The following is a 24,801-nucleotide window of genomic DNA, read 5'->3' as shown; positions in this document are numbered from 1 at the left end:
ATTTAGGCCAGTTATTGTAAACAAGAAGGAAACAAACCTGCACAGCACATTGTAACATAAATACACACATTTTCTAACACAAAAAAGATTTCTTTGTCTTATAAAAAAACAGTGTTTACAGTAAAAGAAACCTCACTATCTGAAATTGTGCCTCTTATTACCAATGTTATGCCACCTCCCAACAAACGAGCCAATGGCAGGCCACTTCCTCCAGTGTTAGCCAATGACTTTGTGCCTCCTTCCATGGCAGCGAGTCAGCTGTGAAGGGAGGAGGGGACAGGGACATTGATGTCTTTCTCTAGCTGCGCCACGTCACATTGTTGTCTATTCGATTTCCAGCCCTCATCCCTGGTATTTGAATCACAAGGGGGAGCGTTTCATATCCTTGCTCGGAGAAGAAGGGTGATCTTGTCTGTCTGAAAGAGCATGCTGGATTAAGGGGGTTATTTCCCCAGAGGGGGGGATATGAGAGTGAGTGTCACTCAGACAGCACTCACTCTCACACTGCCTCTCCCTCTGCATGTTGCCAGGGAGCCCCGGCTTTGACTTCTTCCCCTCTCCTCCCCTTACTCTCCTTCATCGTGTAATCCTCGGCTTTTTGCTCTCCCTCCCTCTCCTCTTCCCCTGTCTCGTACGCATCCACTTCCTCATCGTCGCTACCATCTCGTCACGCTTCCTTCCTTCCTTCTTCCCCTGCTGGTTCAGTGCTGCCCTACAGGGAATGGAGGATTGCGTGGTTTGGAGGATGGTTGTTATTCCAATCACACCTCCGATGCAGCGAGGGTCCAGTAAAGTACAGAATAATTGGCAGGTTCCAGCAGCTACAGACAGCCGTTCTATTTTAGTGTGTGTTGCTGCGATGAGAGGGCGCTGCTGTAGGTGCAGCATTCAGAGGTCATTTCATTAATTACTAGCTCTTGTGTTACGTGCGTGTTCTCACATTCTGTTCGTCAGTCTGTGTAGTGATGACAAAAAGGGAAATATAAACCAAAGGACAAATGACCACTGATGTAAAACTTAAACCCACATTCCCACTGTTTCGTTAAAACCAGCCAATAATATATCGGGTAGTTGAAATTTGGCTGCAGTTTTGTGTTTGTTTCGCTCAATATTTAGCTCACCCCTGCAGTCATAACTCACTAATATTATTTGTGTCTGTGTTGTAAATGTGATACTATTTTTCAGACAGTAGAGTAATGGTGCAAGTGGAGCAGATGTTTGGTAAACAAACACAAATACACCTAATTAACTGGGGGTCATGCTGGGTCAGAGGGCAGAGGTCACAGGTCATGTGCGCTCACCCTCTGTCTTTTGAGAGTCCCTGACTGATGGGACTCCGGGGGTGACCACTGATACACATCAATGGAGCCAAGCAGGGCAGCTAATAAAGCATGTAGGGTATAGGGCTGGGGACAAGCGTCAGGGAAAATAAACCAGTGCTATCTGCTGGCAAACACATTGACCCACAGACTTAATGGAACATGTCTCCCATAGGTGCACTGCTCTATTGATTACCCATTGATGGCAGTTGTAGCCAACACTGATATTGAGTGTGATTTTCCTTTTTTTCCACCATCTCCGTTGTAGGCAGGTCTGTTCTTGCAGATGTTGAATTAAAATGGGTACAGTATAACTATGTGTCGCTACGTGAGCTGTTTTTTTTTCTCAGCTATGATTGGCTACCATAGAGGCCAGCACCATAGCGACCATCATCACTTCTTGTTCTGATGCCCTTTCCCTGTGATCCAGCCTCACCTTTAAGGGCTTCTCATTATGAGGGACTCTAACTTTAAGTTCTTACATGAACAGACGTGCATGGCATGCACACTCAGTCAGGGTATACATACAGTATCGAACACAAGCACACACACACATCAGTACACAAATGCATTCCCGCACAGTCAGACGCATATCTGTTTAATACGTAACCAGAGCCAACTGCTGCCACATGTTCATACATGGGGAGGAGCACACACACAGACATATGCTCACTTGTGAAGGAAAAGAAAGGCAGTGGCCCTGAAAATTGCATAAATGTCAATTATTCTGGAGCTTATGTGAGAGAGGGAGAACAAAGTGGTGGTAATAAAAAATATTGATCACTTCAACCCATAATGTGTCTGACAGGCATTGTTGTGGTAGAAGCAGTCATTGACAGAGTGCCTTGGCAGGCATGTAAACCTGCAGGACATTATGTCACTGCATTAGCACTGATCACTGCGGTGTAATGGCCCCGATCCCCCCAGCCTGATTTAGATTCAGCAAAGCAAACGAAGCGTAGCTCTAATAAATGCACCTGTTGGAAATATGATAATTGCATCTCTGATGGCTGACCTTTTTTTCGCTGTTGCAGTAGAGATTATTTGATGCATGCCATGCAAGTGTGCGTATATGTGTGTGTGTGTCTTTGGGTGTATCAGTCAGGAGTTCAAAGGGTTGGTCATGATTCTTAGTTTTGGCTCTGTGTTTCTGGGCGGTGGATGCATCTTGTGTGTTTATCAGCAGTTACTCATACATCAGCATGTTTTTAACTGTACTGAGTGGGAGCACTGTGTATGTAATGAGTGTGAACGTGTGTGTGTGTGTGTGTATGTGTGTGTGTGTGTGTGAGCTTGTATGCAGAGCCTCATTAAATACGCAATCGTTTCATAAGACTGACCCCTCAAGAGCAGTGGGTGGACCAAACATAGATTTGCTCAAATGAGCAAATGAATCTGTAATGCGAAAGTTTATGGTGTGTTACCCCATGTGTGTGTGTGTGTGCTGTGTAGTTCATACGCATGTTAAAATCTACAGTGCATTTCCAATTTCAGTGATCGAATAATTTAGCTTTACATGCCTCGACCAGTCTTCCTCTGCACTGTGTGTTCTTGTTACAGCAACCTCAGGCCAGTCACGATGTTAACTGGGACTGGGTGCGGGCATGCACTCTCATGTACCGTACGAAGATTGCTGTACATGGGAGCAGGATATATCCATATGTTAGTGAGCCATTACTTCTGTCTCATTAGCAGCAGTGCTGAGACCCTGAGCTGCTTCTTGTGCTCCATTGGGACAGCTGATGAGGCCTGACTATGTGACCTTTAACAACCTAATCAACTTTTAACACCTCGCCTACTGCCTGTCTTATTGCCATCCTTCTCTCTGCCATTCACCGGCAGGGCCCCATCCCCATTTAGACCCCATCGCTTTTCTTTTGTTTTTGAGCAGGAGCCTTGTTTTTACTGATCACCTGTACATGTATGAATGAAGCAGCATTGTAAACACATGGAGCGGCAGTCTCTGGAGGCATTCAGTGGTGTATTGTAATCTGCTGTCTGTCTCCTCACTCTTGACCTTCCCTCTGCTTGTTTCTCTCCTCTCTTTATCTCTCTCTGTCCTCTTCTCCTCGCTTGAAGAGCTCAGGTTGTGCAAAAGATAACTAGAGAAACAGACAGTTATCAGCATATATATATATATATATATATATATATATATATATATATATTTAATATATAAAAGTTATATAGCATGTACAGCATGTGTTTGTTTCTGCGCTGTACACGAAAGCTAAATGAATTATTCATTAAATGTCATTAAATTCATTAAATTAAATGCATCCGCCATCTCCTTCTGTTAAAAAGTGTTTATTTTTCCATGATAATAAATACTTTATTACAAATATCACCATGCAATGGCTTCAGTGGAACACCCTCTTCAATCTGTGCAGCAGCAGCAATTGACTGTGCAGTGATTGAATATATAAATGTACTGTGGGGGTCGCAATTTCAAAATAACATCAATAATTTTGAATGATTTATTTCATGTCTCAATTTTGAAAAAAAACATAATTTAACAGAAATTAAGTTGTTATCCATTAATATTATTATATTAATATTTAATAGCGAACATACACGGACCTGAATTGGAGGATTAACCTGTAATTGCTTTTGTCCATTAAATTACAGTGATTGACACAATAACACGAACACCTGTAGAACACACTATAATACAATAAAAAAATATTTAAAAACCCACAAGGTTTAAGTTTCCTGTTGTTACCACTTCTCGTGGCCCTCCTCAGTGGATGGAGTTGATCAGTTGTCATGGAGATGGTTTAGTTGTTATCACATGACTGGAATTTCGAAAGATGTCTTTAAAGCAAATGACGTAAGAGAATTATGGGAAATAACATGACTGAAACTACAGTACATGCTGTATTTAGGAACAGTATTTGATTGTACATGATTCACAGGGCAATTATTATTGAGTCAGTTAATGACAGCAACCAAATACCTTGACTTGATTGACATAAAACGTTAGTGAAATGTTTCCATTAAATTGAGCAGATTTCAGCAAATGTAAGCTGAAAGATAAATGATGGCAGATGAGAGAGTTAAAATCCACTCATCTCTAAAGCCACATCCTGAGCTAGGATTAAATCCTGCCAGAAGTGTCAGTCATGTACTGTATCTCAGCAGAAGTATGATCTCATTAAGAACAAACTAATTGACTGTACATTTGCTTGAGGAAAAGCTGGATTCTGACACACACTCAGAGGCATGCACCTTCATTCTGAGGCAGACTGGGGCCTTCGAGGTAACGGTGGTTACAGTTGTCCTGATCGGGCTCTGCAGGTTGTGCTGTGCTGATAAAGATCCAGGTCTATAATCCTGATTCATAGTGAATCTCTACCTATCAGAAGTTTCCTGGGCTCTTCAGCAGGCTGTGATTGACGATGATTATCTCAAGCGGATACCATATCTCTGCCATCACCATGGCCATGTCAGGGATTTTAGGTGAGGATGTTTGATCAAATGCAGCGCCGAACAGCTGACAGGGAAGACGCGCAGCAGCAGAAGCACATGTAGAAGGCGCCATTGAGTTTAGAGATATACGGATAAGGAATGATTTCATTTATTTCTCTCTCTTCGAGTGTCAGAGACAAACTTATTGAGATTTGTATTTATTGGTCCAGGTGCTACTGTGTTGTTGAGCATGTGTGGCCATTTTTTTGTTAGTTATTTTAACCCAGCTTGCTCAAAATATTTTTATATTAACATTGGATGACTACATGTAATGTGAAAGGGGTCTCTTGCGGTAATGAACCAACAGAGAAATATCAACTGACTCTAAAGCTCTATGTCGCTTTATAGCACCTTTAATGCATTGTTTTGGTTTCATGGCCCGCAACTTCACTGTTTTGGTTCACTTATACATCAAAAAAGCTCTCATAAACTCATTGTATGCTACCTGCTCAGCACCAAACAGAAGTCAGACAGAGTTAGCGACTAGCTGGATGAACATAGTGGAGCATTTAGCAGCTAAAGAGCCAAATATTTCCCTCAGGAGTTGGCTGAGAGCAAAACTGAGCTAAATGAGAGTGAATATTGGACTTAATTCGTCAGGTGGCTACAAACTCCAAATGAAATGCTGTTTCTCCACGCCTGCTGGATGTGTAAATTAGCAGCTCCTTGCTAACACTTACGCCATTGATTTTAGAAGGTGGTGATATGTCAGTCTTGTGCTTACAGCTTGTTGCACTGCCCCCAGGTGGCCAAAAAATCCATTGATACAAGTTTGGTTTGGAGTTTTGTCTGATTATTTCTTGTAATTCTGATGTATGCCTTATTGTGATATACAGTATATCAATACTGGAAAAAAACTCTTATTAATATTGATGTCAGCCATGCCAAGCAGCTCTAATTACAAACACTGACGAGTCACAGGCACAGAACATATGAACACGTTGGCGCTCAGCTGGCTGCCGGCGGTGGTCTGCACGATATGTTCAACTGAAACATTTAACAGACAGCAAGGTGACGCAAAGCGTTTGATCTGTCAGCCGTCGACAGTGCTGCGTCTTTGAGGTTGTCTCTGTGTCTCAGTGCCCTCAGAAGAGGAGAGCTCTGACATACCAGTTGTGGGAGGCCAGCTGACCTTCGACAGAACAGTGCTCATGTTTGTGAGGGAGAATCAGAAAGAGAGACGGAGGGAGAGCCAGAGAGTTACTGCTTCTTCTGCAACATAGAAGGAACAGAGACATAGCGTACGCGGCACAGACAATAGCAGGAGAGCAGGAGAATGTAAACAATTAGTTAATGTCAGGGATAGAGAAGCAAACGAAGCGGCGCGATGGCTTTGTGGATATCTGTTGCCAGAGACACTGTCCATGTGGAGTTTGCATGCCCCCCCTCAATCAGAGTACTGCTCTTAGATATAAGATGCAGCTTGTCTCTGGGTTTTAGGATGAACCACAAGTTCATACCTGCTCATATGAGTCAGTGAATATAGTGTGTTATTTTTTTTTTTTTCCCTATGCATTGTTGTGCACCTGTGTCTGCATTGGATGTTGTGTTTCTCTGTACTCCTACCACATATTGCTGCAAGCTTACAAGCTCAAGAGTATTACCATGAGTTGCGTGTGAGGCGGGTTACTCAGCCTGTCTGCAGCCAGTGAACCTGCTCTGAAACTGTATACCTGTGCTGAAAAGAGGAGTCGCCATTTCAGCGCTGTCTGTTTGGATCAGTGTTCCCTGTGGCACTATGCCCTCTTTGAGAGCTCCTCTGTTGGGGATCTATTCCTTGGCCCCTGACTGTTTCCCTCTGTCGACACAATGGGCCCTTTGTACCTACATATACTGCTGCTGTGGGACCTTGCTTCGTATTTTCAGCAATTATACACAAACCCACTCCAGCCATGCCTCTTGTGACTGCTTCATTGGAGAGAAATGCAATCGAATCGAGGAGAAATGCAGTGAAACGGGGATGCGGGAAGAGGCTTGCAGGAATTAGATTGTGGCGCTGATAAGTTCCATATAGAGCGAGTAAACATGTTCTTATCTTGTTATCCAGCTTGCACATTAACACATGGTGTGTGGAGGACGTGGAGGAGGGCTTAAAAGGATAAATCAAATCCTAATCATTCTGTTTAGCTTTTCCCACTCTCTGCTCTTTGTCTCTATTTTTGTTTCTCATCGTGCAAAGAATCCCGGCGCACACGCAAGAACAATGGAGGGGTCAGAAGTGCTAGCCATTTTCCTGCACCTGCTGAATGCTCCAGAAATGAGTGCACAGTGATTACGTGCCCTAATGTGTGGTGTTTAAAGAGTGGTTTCCTGCAGCAGAGTTAAATGACGGTGCCCTCTGTGAAGTATTAATGATGTGGATGGATGAATCGGGTCGGCGCAAACCTGTTGACGGCAGCCGCGGTGCTCTCTTAAAGCTGCACCCAGACATCAGGCTTAACCGCTTGGCAAATTGGACATGCTTGTTGGCTGTAGCTCCAATTTATGTGCACTCTCTATTGCAGTTAGTCCATCTTCATTATTGAAATGGCCTCTCGTCAGGTCTTGACAGAGTGGTGGAGATGGTAGAGGGAGGGGGGGGGGTGCCTACAGGAGAATCATGAATAATGTGGAAAATAAACACGTTTGAGGCATCGGCTGGCAGGAGGGGTGTTGAGAGTGTTGTGAAATGCCCGGCTCTCTCTCTCTCTCTCTCTCTCTCTCTCTCTCTCTCTCTCTCTCTCTCTCTCTCTCTCTTCATGTGATTGTATGTGCAGCTTCTGCCAGTGGATGCTGATGCTGTGGATCCTCAGCCTTGGGGCTTTGTCTAACACACATGCAATTGGGCATAAATAGACGAACACACACACATGCATGCTCTAGGCACTGAGCTCTGGCAGCACCTCTGCAGCCTGACCAGCATCCCAGCTGTGTGTTTTGTCACTGCCACCCTGAGCCTATGTCTAATAGGGTGCTGCGATGACTCTACTTTGTATGAGTCCCCCGGATTGTTGCATTGATAAGTCTGGGCTTAGCTCATCTGGGTCGGCCAGTTCAGGAGGGGATATCCAATTCCAATTCATGCTTTGTCGAAGGGGATGTTTTTATTGCCAGATGTAGAATTTCAATTTCTCCGTGTGCCGAATTGATACAAGATGACCTGAAAAACATCTCTTAGCTCTGTAAATGCCACGTACACTTAAGCCTCGGCTTTAGGAGTAATAGCGCTTCTCTATGAAGAGGAGAACAGGGTCTGGCTGGGTCTACCTACAGGGTCCTTGTACCTGCTGCACACATGAGCAGATGTGATGGCTCATGAGATAATTACCCACTGAGCCGGTGCGCATGCAACTGTAGGCTGAAGCAGGGGTTCCCTTCAGGTAGCTCTCCCGCTCAGGTCAGTGAACAGCTAATGACATTTAGAAGCAATAGGATGAAAGAGATGGCAGTTGTTTGTAGTCAGCCGCACACTACCTTTGTCTTATTGTCTGCCGTCTGTCTTAATCTCCCAGCCACCCTTTTCACACCACAAGGAGATGATGTTATTAGATCCCCTCCCCTGGCTCATTTGTCATCCTGCAGCACTACTCCTCCAGAGAAGGACGGCAGGAGCTGAGAAAAAAAAAGAAAACAATATAAACAGGCAGGAGGCCACAACATCAAATGTTCGTCATTTACTGGCCCAGAGTCTCTTGTATCACCATTATTCTTTCAGGAATTGCACTAGGTTAATGTGCCTTTTCTTTACCCCTCAATTTCAAGAGGCTGACAAACTTCAACCTCTCTTCTCCCTCTACCTTAACATATTGTTTTGTATTACATTGTACCCACTGCATCCTGCTTCGCATACACTCAATCATCTCCAACCCCTACTTTCACCATCACTTGCTACAGTAAAAAGTAGTGTCAGTGTTCACAGTTTGCTGTCACCGCCTCAGTTGCATCTCTTTAATCTGTCCTCTTTGAGCTGGGTTGGGTTTTTTTTGCTGCTGAGGCGTACAGAAGAGAGGGAGCTAATTACAATAAACAAATATGCTCCGAGCCGCCTATGTAGGGTTCGCATAGGTTAACAACTCTGCTATAAATGTTAAATGAAGCTTAAAATAGGATGGTATGGCATACAGTTGCCATAGTGATCTCAGCTGTGATTCTTCTGCTCTTCTGTGTACTTTCTTGGTTGGTAAAGTTTAAATTAATCTTAGACATGAATCTGTGATACAGAGAAGGAATGATTGGTTGCCGCCTCAAGGGCCTCTTTGATGTCTCTGTCATGTTTGAAGCTTTTCCTTCAATTACTGCAACTTTGTGTTTGTCTGTCTTTGTTGTAATGAAATCTAATGTACTGCCATTAATGTTATTCCGCATTAGACACATGGCAGTCACCCCTTAACGATTCCCTTCGTACTCACATGTCTTCTCTGTTTCTCTCTGGTTCTCTCTTTCAACAGGTGGGACAGTCAAAATGATGCGTAGGAGGTGAAACGTCGAGCCGTATTGATGGATGTGTTAACAGACAGCAGTCTCACATTGATCGTGAAGACTTCGGAACCAGAGAATGCAAATGTAGTGGAGGACACAGGTGAAAACAGTTTACTTTTTTCTTTTTAAATGAGAAATGCACATAAAAATGTTAATTTTCCCTTTTAATTCTTTTTGTTTTGCTTTGAACATTTAGAGATACTTGGTTGTTGACCTGAGAGCAGAAATTTTAATATTCCCAAGAATAATCTAGCTTTCGTTGGAATAAATGAAAGCTTAAGTTTCTCTCACAACATCTTAAAAACTTTGAAAAGACAATTAGTATTACTGCAAACCATGGAACTAGCTTTCTTGAATTAGCTTTTCACCCTCAGTTTTAAGCTCTTTGACAAGATAAGGGGAAGGTGAAACACATCCTGTCTTTTTTAAATGAAAAGTGGAAAAGAAACATTAAATGAAGCTTTTTAAGCTACTGTTAATCCTCTCTCCCAATGCTTCCACAACTCAGAAATATGACATCTACCTTTTCTCATAAAATGGTGCAAATGTGAAAGCAGCCATTAATTCTCTCGCAGTCATTCACATTCATTAGCACAGACAAAAGATGGCGTGTGTGTAAAATACCGTTAATTCTGATGTATGTCTTTCTCTTTATTCAGCTTTTATTTCAGGTCGCACCTGCTGCCTTCTCTCAATAACATAAACCATGCATCATAATGATATTTCCATGATGTAAACGCTTGATGTAAAACTTAATTTAAGTTAATCCAGGCACGCCTGCAGTGTAGTCCTTTACTTTTACTGGACTATAAGCCCCTCTGATGTTGTGCATTTTTCAAGGGTCCCTCTGCCATTACCTACTGCCCCCTAAAGTTTACCTCTTACCAAGCACCACTGATCCTTAGATGAGGTTTATCTTTGTATTTCAGCTCTGGTCAGGCTCAGTGGGGACTGATTGGTCCCCACTGTGAGAATCACACAGATTATCCCCAGTGCTAGCGTGTTCCTTGAGAGGAAGAGGAAGCAGGAGAGGACGGAGAATGAGAGTAGGAAAAAGAGCGGTAGAGGAAAGGGTGAAAGCGGCTCCATTGAGCAGGAATAGGGCAGCTCTCTGAGGAGGATGGCCATGAATCATGCCGCAGTTACTCACCACTTATTATGAACATCCTGTACTGGCTGGATTGATTTCCCCCCACCATTCACAAAATGTCATATAGTGAAGATGGAGCAATAGGTAGCAAGCAGCTTCTGTGGCTGGCCGACCAGCTGGATGAGCGAACGCCCCGGGTGGCTGAGCTGCAGAACGGCTAGCTCGGCATTTTACGAATGTAAAAGCTTCCATATAACAGGGATAAGGAGCAGGGAAGTTGGAAGGGAAGGAGATAGTGAGCAGAAAAGGGAGGAAGGAGGGGAAGTAAAAGGGGGATTGGAGTGAAGAATGATTTCAAAAAGCCATTAAAAGGAGGAAAAGGCCATGTCAGCTGTTTTCTTTTGCATTGTACTTCATATTGTGATATTTGAGCTATTTTAGTCCTTTGGCCACATGGAATGGATCTATGAGTTTGCTTCATGTTAATATCAGGAAGAGACGGTCGTCATATAGAAATATTCTTATACTTTCTGTCTTGGTCATAAAGTGAAAGTGGATTGTAAGTGAAAAGAGAAAACGCATGGATGCCTGTGTGCATGTGTGGCTGTGTGTGCATGTGTGGCATCTGACACACTAATAGATGAGGCCACAGGCGCCAGCTTCATGTCCATGACCATGTCCCTCGGCATGGGCCCATCTCCCCGCTGAGCCGCCTGGCACAGAGCAGCTCAACCTCAGGTGGATGAAGCCCTGAATGTCATGGCTAGAAATGTAGACGAGACTCGGAGAGCCCCGAGTGCTAACTGGTCTGGTCTGGTCTGGTCTGGTCTAGTTTGGCGGTGGTCGGGCTGTCTAGCATGGCTGGGCTTGGCAGGGCTGGGGATCAGGAGATCACCACCTCCTGCCAGCAGCCGGGGTCCTTCCATATGCTCAGTGGTGAATGTCCTTGCCAGCTTGCATGAGCTCTGTCACATCCAGCCTCAGTTTCTATTCAAGGAGCACTTCTCCTGATAACACAATTACAACACCACAACTGTGTTAGGATGATCTCAGAGTGTGCGAAGCTTGCTTTTTATTAGTATATGAGCTGCTCTTTTTGTAAGCTAGATATTGAATTCTGGCAGCAGCGAGTATTTTGGTATGTTTATCTTGTTTACATTTGCCAGCTCAGATGCAGTAGTAACATTATGCTGTACCATATCGGTGAATATGAGGCTGCCGATCCCCCTTTGACCTCTAATGTCAAACTTGATTTGTCATCTACAGTCATCGCTGTAAGACCCCGTGTGTGTGTGTGTGTGTGTGTGTGTGTGTGTGTGTGTGTGTTTGTGTACCTGTCTGACTGACTGATCTGTGGCACATTCTGAACAGCTGAAGAGCTAATGGTCCAGCTGGAGACAGATGGCCTCTCGATAACACTATACCCCCAAGCCAATACTCACACTCTATCACTCTCCCTCTCATACACACACACATGAACACACGCACACATGCATTCACGCATGGACACACACTCTCTCTCTCACACATACACACACCAGAAAATCACATGCACGCACACATTGGATAGGATAGATTGTTAATCCATTATAAACCCTGAGGAAACACATTTTTCAATATGAGTTTAATGTTTCACAGCAATTTTGAACAATCTTTTGGCAATATTAGGTGGCAGCTTAGGTTTCATGCGAGCACAGGGGGATAAAGGAAGTTAATTTCTCCCCTTTTTTTGTAATTTCCCTCTTTCTGTGGCTTTGCGTCTTTGTAGGGTTAATGAAAGAGATAAGTAATCATTTCTTTATATTTGCCTTATCTATGAGTGCTGGAAAATTACTTGGTAGATTTTGAGCTCTGCCACTGTTTACATATAATTCCAAATAAATCCAAATGAATTGTTCACACTAGGGAAAAAAGCATTGCAGTCCTCCTATGCTTCTCTCTTAACAATAGGTGCCATACCATGGAATGTGTCTCAAAATGTAATACAGAACAGAAAACACTTGTTTATTGTAGAAAAGGATATCTGTCCTGACTCGCCACAGACAACATGTGTCAGTAACATGCTTTTGCTCTGAGGTCATTGTGGCTCACAGATTGAAGGGAACTGATGGCAAACGCCTCGCTGTGATGCTTCTGCAGCCTCTCACAAGTTGCTGCTATAACAGTTTTTCTGACTCAGAGAGGAAGAGAGAAGATGCATATTTCTCCTGAGGTTTTCTTCATTAAGGATGACAGTAGCACAGTCGTGTGCTTTTAGTAGGCGTTCTGGTTGCTCCAATGTGTCTGCAGGCCGCAGACCCAGAGAGACCTGCTCTCAGAAATTTCATTACCTCGTTAAATCACTCTCAAATCATATCCACATTCAAAGATTTACTCACCGCCATTACAGCCACGTTGAATACTGTTTGTTAAGCAGTCTTCCCCTCAAGCATTTATCACTACCTCAATAATGATTAGTCGCATCCATGCTAAAATGGGGGATGCTGCTACTTAACCTCTGTGAACGCATTAATTGCTGTGGTATGTTTTTCAATTTAACATTTTTTTTCTGGCAAGATTTTAAAGAATATGTGTGAGGCAGCAGCTTGGGATTGTAGAAGGAGGCAGGTGTAGCTGATATTGGTTATACAGTCTCCAACATATGGGCCTGTCGTGTCCCATGTGTACATACCTGCCTCCGCTGCTGTCATCTAATTATGCAGAGCAAACAAAGCTATCTGCCTGCTGCTACAAGCCCGCTTCTGTGGGTTTTGATTGTTACTCATCAGATGGATGTCTTCAGCTGATTAAGACATTGTCACAATCGACCTGTAGAAAATCACCAAAAACCTACTTTCAATTTAGTCATTACTGCTATTGTTGTTGCCAATCTGTGTAATTTTATGGTATCTTTTTACCTCAGAACTAACCTGGATCTGCGTCTATATAGACGAAATGCTAAAAGGAGGGAGGTAATACAAGATGACTGCATTAATTTGATGTCTTAAATTGCTCTTGGGATGGTAAAGGAAGACTGAGCTAACATTATCTTCAGTAACCTTTCTGGAGTGACTTTTTGTACTCTCTGTCTATGAATGAAAGCCTTATTTAACACACAATTCAAAGGATTTAGTAACTATTATCTCATGAAATAAATGTTGAACAATTGTAGAAGTCATTCGATTGAACACCCACTTTCAGGACACTCAGTTTTTGTTTATCAGAACTTTGCACTGCCTTCTGCAAACATATGATAGCATAAGTGCTCATTTTGTTTTATCAAATAAAACAATTGCACCGCCATGTTAAAGCAGGTGACTCCATTTGTGAGTCACCTTCCTCGTGTTTTATGTGTTCTGAGAATTTTGTTGGAATTGTTATGTCTGTGTTACTTCTTGCCTCGTCTTTTTACATTTCAACACCAAGCAGTAATGGGTAAGAAGTTGTCCTTACCCAACTTGTCACTGCTAATACCTCTGAATTATTAATGTTTAAGGCTGCCATCACAAAATGACATTTTGAGCTCTAGGGGGTTAATTGACACTAATTGCATTTCAGCATCCCAGAAGAAATGTCAGTGTAACTACAGAACAAAAACAATGTAATTTAACTTCAGACTTACAGTTCAAAGAGTTGTAAGAACTGAAAGCTTTTCTCTTTTTTCCCCCCTGCAGGGGTATGTGAGCAGAGTGGTGATCTGAGTCTGTGCGGGCTTGTTGATGCTGCTCTCCCTCCATCCTCACCTCCTCCTGCCGTACAGACTTCACAACGGGCCTGCCCACCACAACAGAGCACCACGCCTACATCCCCAACACTCCCCCTGTCCCTTGGCACTGACTCCTCTCTGAGCCTGACAGCGGCCCCCTGCCCTCCCTCCGATGACGCTCCAACTGTAGTCCCCCACCTTCACCACACCCCCTCTCCCACATCACTCCCCACCCCAGCTGTAAGCTCCTGGGGTCCAACGGGAGACACCCAGAAGACTTCCCTTCTGCTGCCTGTTGCCCTCCCTCTGTCAGCTACAATGATGGAGCCTGGCACTGTGTCTGCCCTCACAGAGGAGTGTCTTCTTCAGCCCACCCGCACCTGCCTCGGCTGCTTCATTGAGACCCGTGATGCCACTGACCCTAATTCCATCCAGAACCCACCCCATGACCCTAACACCAACACTGACACAGAGACTGGGCTAAGTGTAAGGATAGGGGATGTGAGCCGAGAGGACTTCTCTGACATCAACAACATCAGCATCCAGTGCCTGAGCCATGCGGGGGAGGCAGTGAGTCACTATGGAGAACAGCTCCTCTCTGACCAGCTACTTAGCTTTCCTCTGCCGAAAGCCCCAGGTGAGGGCAAGAGAGTGGATGGAAACAAAACAACAGAGGACTGTGATGACCCAGAGGATGATGCAACAGCTAAGAACTTGTATGAGGGACTGTTACTGGACAAAGTGAGCGGAGAGGAGGTTCTGCTGGCTAATGCCGGCCAGGACTGGGGCTACTTTGAATCCTTCATCAGTGAGAGTAAAATGGAACTGCTGGACCTTTGTTCTAAGAATGAACTGTCAGTCAACCTCTTCTCTGAGGAAGATGTTGACAATCTATTTGATGACGAAGACGATGATTCGACTTTAAGCAGTGACGTCTGTTCGCTGAAGATTCGTTACGAGTCTTTCCAGGACAACATGAGGGAGAAAACAAATGTGCTCCAGGAGGAGACACAGTTCAACTTCTTCCCTAGTGTCCTGGCCAACTGTGCCAAGAAAGAGGAAGGAGCGGGAGTCTTGAGGAGGAGTGCTGAGGAGCTTCAGCCCAAAACTGATGAGCTCTTGCTGGAGACAGGACAGGAAGGAAAGGCTGGGGACTGCAGCGGTAGGAGCCCCCTTGGTGGTTCCCAAGGCTCACCCATGTCCACGCCCAAAGTGAACTACCTAATGGACTTTAATTCCACAGAGGATTCGGGCGAATTTAGTGATGACAGCTCCTGCACTGGCTCCTCCTCAGACACCCTGCAGGAGGGCAAGTTTAAGAAGGGCCACTCAAAGAGATTGCTCAGCCCCTCTAACCCTCTCAACTATGGTTTGCGCTCCAAGAGAAAGGTTCGATACAGCGATGATTACTTATATGACGTTGACTCGCTTGAGAGTGAGAAGAATGCCGAGAAAAAGGAGAAAGCTCCCTCTGGTCAAAAGGAGGAGGAGGATGTAGACTGGTGCCCCAAAAAACGTCGGAAATCCTGTCGCAAAGAGCCACCAGTGGTCATCAAGTACATCATAATCAACAGGTTTAAAGGAGAGAGACTCATGTCAGTGAAACTGGGCAAGTTGGACCCTGTGGATGCCACTGTGAGCTTAAACACCAACACAGTAAGCAAATATGAGACACTGGCTCCTCTGAAGGATTTCTGGCAGGAGAGGCAAAGAGAGAGACAGGAACAGCTTAAGCTGGCTGCCAGAGATAAACAACAACGCGGTTTTCATCTAAACGGACGCCATCATCGCCCTTTTAATTCTAGTCATCCCAAAAGGAAATACAAGATTGCAAACAGGCTTAAGGTTCAGAGGATTCACACTGTGGAGCAATCAGCAACAGCACAGGGCTCCCCTCTCTCTGATCAGGGCCAGGGAGGTGTCACGAAAGAAGAGGCCACCCCCACGGTAGGGGGAATAATAGCAGCCCCAGGCCTCCCAGTCATATTAGACACGAACTCCATCACGCACACAGTCACAGCCAAGAGCCGCTCCCAGGAGAGGGAGGAGAGGGAGGGGAGGAGATTGGGAGGAAATAAAACAGTCAGGATAAGGAAATTCAAAAGCGAAGCCAGGCTGAGGAGCAAGAAAATGAAAGAGGCAGAAGGAGAGGAGGGGAGGAGCGTGACAAATGAAACGGATGCCTGTGTCGCTGCGGCACGGATTGAGGACCCTACTGCTGGGTTAGAAGAGGCAGGCATTAGCTCAACTACAGTCAAACCCCATTTCCCAGACAATACCACCACCGCTCACACATCTGAGGAGAAATTCCCCTTTGTTTCGTCCACCTGCTCTCCTGACAAAGCCTCCTCCTCAGAGGAGGTGGAGGCGGGTGTCCCTGTCATCCCGGGGGGCTACCTGCAGACCCTGTTAGATGCTACAGACTCCACCTCCGGTGGTGCAGCTATCTCTTATTTCCCCCAGCAGCCCTCTAGGCAGCAGTATCCTCTGGGGCTATCCCTAGAGGAGAAACAGTTTTCTTCTCTGCAGCTCGCTCAGAGCTGCGTCCTCTCTCCTCCCTCCGAGTCAGAGCTCCAGCAGTCTCCCCAGAACTGTCCCAGCTTCCCCCAGATGTGGCACCCGCAGCTCTGCGCAAGTCACAGCCAGAGCTTTGGGCCTGAGACCCCGGAGACTCCCATCTTACCCAACAACTTCTCAGCTGCTGTGCCCCTGAATGACAGCCTGCCAGTGTCTAACTACAGCCAGCTGAGCCCTGAGGCTGACAGGCTGCTTTATGAGAAGAGCTACCTGACTGAGGCTGGGCTGCAGCCTGGGGCAGATCTGCAAGTGTGTCAGTCTGCCTGTGTGGAGGGCCAGGTGCAATACCAGAGAGGGTCCCTGTGCACAGACAATGGCAGGCTCATCAGCTATGACTCAGTGGGCTCTCTGTCAGCCTCCTCCAGCAATTACAGCTCCCTCAGCCTCAAGTCTTGTGAGCGAGAGGGTGAGGAGGAGGGCCGAGACAGCTTCTTAGCTCATTGCAGTCCTAAAGTGGTGATTCAGCAGAGTGTGGACGCCCTTACCCCACTCAGGGAGTCCTCAGACCTGCTGGACATCTCCAACTTCACCCCTGACAAGTTTAGACACTCATCACTGTCAGAGCTTTCCCCTCCCGAGACCCCTAACCTGTCCCCCCAGGTGGTGGGGCGTGAGATGAAGATGGCAGGGAATGTTGGAGAATACCAGGATGTGAATGATATGACTATGGACTGCAATAGGGAGGTAAAGTGGAACTGTGACGTTATGCAGCAACAAGAGCACACAGCAAATGCATTCACAGTGGAAGACAGCCAGTTTCCGCTGCACAACTTTAACAGTCAGGATGTGTTATGTTTAGAGAAAAAGGAGCTGGGAGTTAGCGAATTTGATGAACAGACTGGTGAGATGTTGGCTGCTGCGAAAAGCATAAAGTCAAAGAGGAAAGGCAATTGCAAACAGACAGCTGCAGGACAGAGCCCAAAGAAAGTCCGCGCTCCCAGAGCTCCTAAGTCAGAAAAGGTCAAGACCCCTAAACAAAACTCGCGTTCCACCAAAAAGATAAAGGCCATGTTGGAGGGTAAGGCAGCAAAGAACCAGGCAGGTGGCTGTGGCACAGGCCTGACTGACAGTAGCAGCACTGGGGACTGGTCTGGCACCGGTTGGTCAGAGAGCAACAGCCTGGTTGGGGACGACCAGAGAGAATTCGAGGAGCCCTCCAATATTCTGTCCAACATTGTCTCTGGCATGGCTGAGGTCCAAAGGTTCATGATGGCCTCCATTGAGCCACTGTGGAATCCCATGTCTGAGGCCTGCATGCCCTCTGAGGCCAATAGCCTCAACCTAAAGACCCTCAAAATATTGGCAGGCACGGAGGCTGACCTGAAGAAAAAAGGAGCCACGCTAACAGGGGCTGGGAGAGGCAGAAAGGCAGGGGGAAAGGGAGGAAAAAACCAGGCCAAATTCAACCCCTCTCATCCCTTATTCCCTCAACTAGCTCTGGGCTGTAACATGTTTGATAAACCCAACTTTATTAACCCTGGTCCCGCACACAAAAAGCTGTACCGCCACAAAACCAGTGCAAAGTTCCCTCGGATTGAGACACTGAAGGGGAAGCGAGCTGAGAGAGACCCAAATAAGGACATAGCACTGATGACCTCTTTTGAGAAACTGAGGTAATATTTTGTTATCAGCTGCTGTTGCACCCCCTTCTCACTTCCCCCCACTACCTGCTCAGCCCTCCCTCCCAAGCATACCTACACTGACGCTATGCCAGAGCTGCATGAGTACTACGTTCCCCCTGACTACTCCCACTTCCTTTTAACCCCCCACCCCCCCCACCCCTCCCCTGAAGAGGAAATTAATATCTGCATGAAAAACTTCTTGTACTTTGCAAACTACCTATTGAGTGATTGTGTCAAGCTTGATTGAGATTTGAAACGACCATGGCTGCATTTTTCTTGCTTTTGTTGTTTCTGCTTTGTTTGTTCTTCTTATAGTCGTTTTTTGTTTTATTTTTGTCTGAAAAAAAAAAAGAATAAGCCTTGAAAACAGTTCTGTCGCCTTTTTGAGGAACTTTGTTTTTGTATTTTCTCAGCAGAACTAGCTCCCCTGAATTATGTATTTATTCCCCCTTTTCCCTAAAGATGTAGCTATATACACAAATGCATTGAGTGACATCTACGCACCCCTCCTCCTCATCTGTTTTTGTATGCAGAATATGGATGTCCTGTTGTTGCTGTCCTTCATACACTGCCTGGCTCATTACAAGAGGGAAACCTACAATTAATGAGCCCTATTTAAGCCCAAGACATCTTGAAAACACAAGATGGGACCATTTTGTATTGATGACATATCAGACGTTGTCTTTTTTTCCCCCTCAAAGTTGGAATGACTCCCCATTTCCTTTTATCAAGCGTTTCTTTATCCTCTGGAGTTTAGAGGAACTGGTTATCTAAATTTACATTTTTACGCCTTGCAAATTCATAAAAGCTCCACCCTCAGAGTATTTTTGTCAATGTTGTTGTACAGGGACATGCAATATTTGCAAAAAAAGATGATTATAATCTTAAAATCAATGTGCCAAAAGTAACAATGCTGTGTAAATGACCTCTTATATATGTGTGAATATTGGCTGTTCCTCTTTTCTATCCATTGGAGTATTGGCTGCTCGGGTTGGAGACTCCTTACAGAGACTTGCCACTACAGGAATTCTTCATTTGGGACTTTTCTCTCTTCTCTGATGAAAGGCACCAACAGCTGGCAGTGGTACACCACCACTCACTAAACCAAATCAGAAAGACTCTGAATTCTCCTCGTTTCCCCCACTTTGTTTGCCAAATTCAATTTACCTCAACATCGCCTGGCACTGAGAAGCAACAAAAGAGAGGCAAAGGGGAGATCTTCTCTGAAGGCTACTGTAGAGGAAGAGGATGAAAAAAGAGATGTTCAAACGAGCTTTCTCTGGACCAAGGAGAGTGTAGTGCAGATGTTTGAGGGTAAGCAAGGAAATTATTTGTCAGCTGGGGCTGTGCCTCACTGAATAGCTGTTTTGTACTGGAAATTCAAGGCAGTTTATTACTCATAGAGATTCTGATGCACACATCAGTCGTGAATGGACATTACATTTTTGCAGTTAGATTTAATGTGAATGTGAAAGCAGTTTTCAGTACAGATGGAATCAGTAATCTTGTAAATGACGGAAAGCATGTCTTTGCTTTAGCTCCACATGGGAATCTTACTTCTATCTTACCTGAAATGGTAATTTAAACAGTAATTTTTCTTGACATTCTCATGTAATTTATTTCTTAACACTGCCACACTTTATACGTTGCACCACTGGTGTATTCGGTCTGATTATTTTGGTTCATTTTTCGCATTAACTTCTTTCTTTAAAAGGTACTTTCTTTTATATGTCTTTAATTGTCATCTCAGTTTTGATGGGTCAATATTTTGGCGCAAAATATTGTCACCAGAAAATCAAGGCCAAATAAAGGCACAAATTGAAAAATAAAATGTATTGGTGCTATCTGATCCAGTGTATTCCCAGGCTATTTATATTAAGTACTTTGGGCTCATTCACTGCCTCACTACCCTGAATTAAATCCACCTTAAAATGAACCATACAATCATGTTTAATCAGTTATAAAATCTTTTGATTTTATATACTAAATTAATTTCAGGAGCAATCCAGAGCCCCTTCAACTGGTTACAAGAGTATCTTTTACAAATATATACTCAAACAATAGGCCTATATTTTCTCTCTCTTTTGAATGTTGAATATAATTTTTAAACACTGCAGTAATTACATGAGACTGCATGGAGATGTGTGGAATAAAATTGAAGCTTGATGTGAAAACAGGCCTTGTCACACTGGATATGGTAATTCTGACGCACAGGTGATAGTAATTGATTGCTTGCATACGGCAAGAATCATAATCAATCTTTCTCTGTCTCTTTTTTCTCTCTTCTCTGCCATGATCCTTTGTTTCTTTTCTCCAGTGTATCAGGGTTAGGACCAAGACAAGCTGCTGATGGGAAGCTCCACACGGGCTGCAAGCCCATTTAGTCTGCCTTCTCTCATTTCTGCCTATTGTCAAATTGAATGTACTTCTCTGAGTTCATAGTTTTTTTTTCATTTTTTCTTGTTTTTGTTCTTAAAATGTGCCACTGTTGAGCTGCCTCATGTTAATGGTGCTAAGAAAGCTGACAATTGTTTTCTTTTCTTTTTTTTTTGTTTTGTTTTTTTGTTTTCCCAGAGTTAACAAAAAAGAAATGCAAAATAGATTAGGTACCTAACCCTCTTTATGAATGTATATTATAATGTTATGTTTGATGTATTCACTTCATGATTCTTTGACATTGATTGGAATTACTTTTGCTCTTTTCATTAAAAGATTACCGAGCTTTATATATACTGTCTAGAGTTGTTACCAGAAGGAATCTTAATGAACTCTTGACACTACAAAATCTTGTATATTTTTTGTGTGCCAATTTGTAACATATTTTGTAAGTGTATATTTTTCTTAGAAAGTGCTGTGAAGTATTTGTGTGTGTGAGTAACCTTTTATGCGCCTCTATGGGCAGTGGAAAGGATATACAATGACAAGTTTCTGGTTTTAAAAACCAAAATATGAAAGTATCAACAGAAAACTAAAAATATTTACATTTTGTTGGGAGTTTTGTAATAAGACCATGATCTTGTTGTGAGAGTGTTGTGTTACTGTGCAAAACACAAATAAGCAAAGAAAAAAAAATGAAAACTTGGGAAAAAAATATAATTTGTGAACAATTTGCTGTTTTATAGATTTTCATGTAAATTATTTGAGTATTATTTAGTTTTTTGTTTTGTTGTAACTGTTGCAAAGGTTTTAAATATTTGTGATCAAGCCTGTATGGTGATAATGTAATATTGGTAACTTGCTGAGTTTTGTAATAATGTTTATGGAGTAAATATACAAATTAAAATAAGATTTTGAATGCTGCTTTCTGAAGAGAGTTGGGTTGTGTTTTTTACCGCCCACTGTTGCTGTAGTCAGTATCTACAGCATAAACAGTAAACATAAAATCTCCACACAGTTAACTTCTCTGCAAACAAATTCAGTCTTTTAAAATAATGATTACAAAAGGTGGCTGTTTTGTGAAAACACTTTATATTACAAACCACTTATTGAGAAGTCAGGAGTGAAGTGTTAGTAACATATCTGTTAAGCAACCCCCCCCCCCCCCCCCCCCATCTCTACTACAATAACAGTAGTAGTAATAGGGAAGAACTCTTATATTTAATGTTTGTTCTTGCTACAAAATGTGTAAGTGTAAATACAACCTCAATAATTCCAATTAGTCTGTCCTTATTTGTTCTATTGGAAGATTCTTGGACGAAAGGCATTTTAATTTCTGCACAAGTCTGGCTTTGGCTCATGTTATTTTAATGTCATATCTAATTAGCACACAGGGTCAGGCATTGCTAGAGTGACTGCTCATCCATAACTCTGAGCTGGGCTGCTGTGGTCCACACTGCAACTCATTCTGGCATGCTTAATTGGAGCTGGAGATACTGTCTCAGACCATAAACAGATCCTGTGATGTATGCCTCCAGAATTGTCAGGTGGTATTAGCAATGTTTTTGTTCTTTAGTCACCCATAGCAGATAAGGGAGCAAGCAAATTATAAGATGGAATGTCTAACGCAATGGATCAGGTACACCTGTGGTTATTAAATGAGATCCTAGCTGTTTTTTCAGTGCATGCTCACACTGCATAGACAGCTGTATACTCTCTCATTAGGACAATTGTATGTCATTAGGGCAAGTGTTTGTGTGTTTGTTTTTTTATCATTACTGACAAGACTATAGAGTAACACTTATAGGTAAACCCTTTTGTGTGTGTTAGAATAAAAGCCTTAAGCCATTGCAGAGGCTTTCAGCAACTGCCCAATAGCGTCCTATAACTTTACTGGTAGTTGTGTATATAACACAAACATGTGTCTGTGATAGCTGCAACTGTGTTTGCCAGCCTGTTTTCAGGTCAGCACTGGGTCTCCTCTGACATACTGCTGTCCCACCTCCGCCCACACAAAAGTCTGCCATAAGCCTTTGGTGTTTCTGCCCCCCCCCCCCCCTCTCTCTATCTATCTATATATATATATATATATATTTCACATGATGTTTTAAAGATAAAGACAAATTTATACTATTCTCCTTGACTTTGACTCTGATATTGGACCTTTTTTTTTTCTTTTCATGTTTTCACTTGGGTACATTGTGAAATTTCTGCCTTGCATTTTTATTTATGTACAAAGAATCCACTTTGACACTATGGGATACTGATTAATATAAATATCGAAATTCAGGTAAACAGTTAAAGATGTATGTCTTACAAATGTAACAGCCATCAACACACTGGAATACAGATGGTCAAAATGGTATTGAATATTACTATGACAATGACATAATACTTTAGTAACTATAAAATACATTGCTTCCATTTATGATGTGTCAAATGCCATGCATGATTATGAACATAAAACAGATTACTTTATTAAATGCCTTTAAATAATTTTATATATGTTGGCCATTTAAGCACACTGGTATTACTACAGACCTTTGTCCTCCAGCCTGAATTCTGCAGAAGGTAAGAGTATTTGCATTTACAACCGCATCGTGACGCTACAGCTGAACAGTGTCACACTGTCCAAAACAAACACCCTTTTTCTAATGCTCTTCTCACATTAACCGAGATTATGGTGACCTGGGTTCGGTCTTTCAGGCAGCTCCTCTTCTCAGGCTGCGTACAACTCAGCCCGCCTCGTTTGCTACGATTGGCAGACGTAAACTAAAACCATTTAGCTCGTATATTGCTGTGCCTGTGTCTTCCTGGAAGGCTCTACCCAGGGTAAAGCGTCACGTTGCCTCAGTTTCCGGAAGATCATTGTAGCCTTCCTAAAAGAAAGAAAATGGAATCCTGAAATCGCACTTAGCTAAATAGTACAGCGTTTTTCAGAGAATATTAGAAGAATAACCGGGTAGTACGATTACATTGCTACTAACATCATTGAACAGGTAATGTAGCAGGGATCTGGTGACAGTCTGTGTATTCTTTCTGATTACCTTTATTTTCATTAGCTAGCTGTTAGCTAATTTTAGCTTGTTTGCTCTGGTTAGGTACTGGTTGTGAACGTCATTGGTTGACGTCGTTTGCTTAGTTAGCTTGCGGCGATGCTAACAGTATCGTCAATGTATTTTAACTGAAACCCTCGTGTTGTTTTCACGAATATCCAGTAACGACAAACAAGACAAATATCCAATTCACGCCATGTTTCCTAACATCAGCGATATTTGTGCCAAATAAGTATTAACGTCAAGGTAATGTAACAGAGGACACTTATCACGAAGTTACTAGCTAAGTTGCCGTTAGCTGATGTTAGAAATCCCGTTGGTACTGTATGTTGTTAGCCACTCGGCTAGGTACCATGGAAGCTAACTAGCTATAGCGTAGTGAAAGCCCAACATAATCGGGGTTGTTTGGTCATCTGATAAGCTTGTTTTGAGCCGACGATACAAATGGTATCGTACTCACACTATGCCAAGTCGTTCATGATTTGCTTTACATATTACTACAAATGGGTCCTCATTTATAGCTAGTAGTGGTTGAAGTTGTCAGTGTTAGCAACCGTGTACAATGCTAATAATTAGCAAGCCAACGTAAGCTAAACTAGATGATGCCATTTTGTTTTTATCTCGACTTTGACCAGCATACTGCTTTCCCATATGATTAAAAAACACACATACCAACAAATCGTTCACAATAGTTACAGCTATTAAACAACCACATTTTCTTCTGTGTTCGGGAAAAGTACGTTGTATATTACGATAAATACAATGGTTCTGCTAGCTACACTGTTGCGTACATAGTAACTTAGCAAGTCAGCTTGTTTTGGAGCCAGTGGACATAAACCATGCTAACATCAGCTACTGGGTCCCTGGTTGACAGTAATGCACTGATTTGGCCATTACATTGATCACAGCTAATAGGGTGGGAATACTATAAGGTGTTTAATATGACATTTTCATATGCCTTTGGTAGTGATTCCCTCTTGCCTACTCTACTACTCTACTCTACCTTAAATCTTCTAATTAGATGTAGAGTCAACAAGCAGGGCATACCCAGCTGTTCTTGATATACATCTTATTGTCTTTCTTTGCTGCAGCAGCTGGATCTTGCTGAAGATTGGAGACCATCCCTCGACCTCCCTCCCTTCTGAATTCA

The 24,801-nt window shown here is 43.3% G+C and overlaps 1 protein-coding gene across 1 annotated transcript; it reads left to right on the top strand.

The window, feature by feature from the left end:
• The first annotated feature begins 9,263 nt into the window (after positions 1-9,263).
• nexmifb (neurite extension and migration factor b) lies at positions 9,264-18,214 on the top strand. Its single transcript, XM_070913778.1, has 2 exons — positions 9,264-9,345; positions 13,989-18,214. The coding sequence occupies exons 1-2, from the start codon at positions 9,264-9,266 to the stop codon at positions 18,212-18,214; spliced, it is 4,308 nt and encodes a 1,435-aa protein (XP_070769879.1).
• The last annotated feature ends 6,587 nt before the right edge of the window (positions 18,215-24,801 follow it).

This window comes from Enoplosus armatus, chromosome 10, assembly GCF_043641665.1.
Source record: "Enoplosus armatus isolate fEnoArm2 chromosome 10, fEnoArm2.hap1, whole genome shotgun sequence".
NCBI classification, from domain to species: Eukaryota; Metazoa; Chordata; class Actinopteri; order Centrarchiformes; family Enoplosidae; genus Enoplosus; species Enoplosus armatus.
The sequence above is the reverse complement of the archived record's forward strand: the minus strand, read 5'-3'. Positions and strand labels throughout refer to the sequence as shown.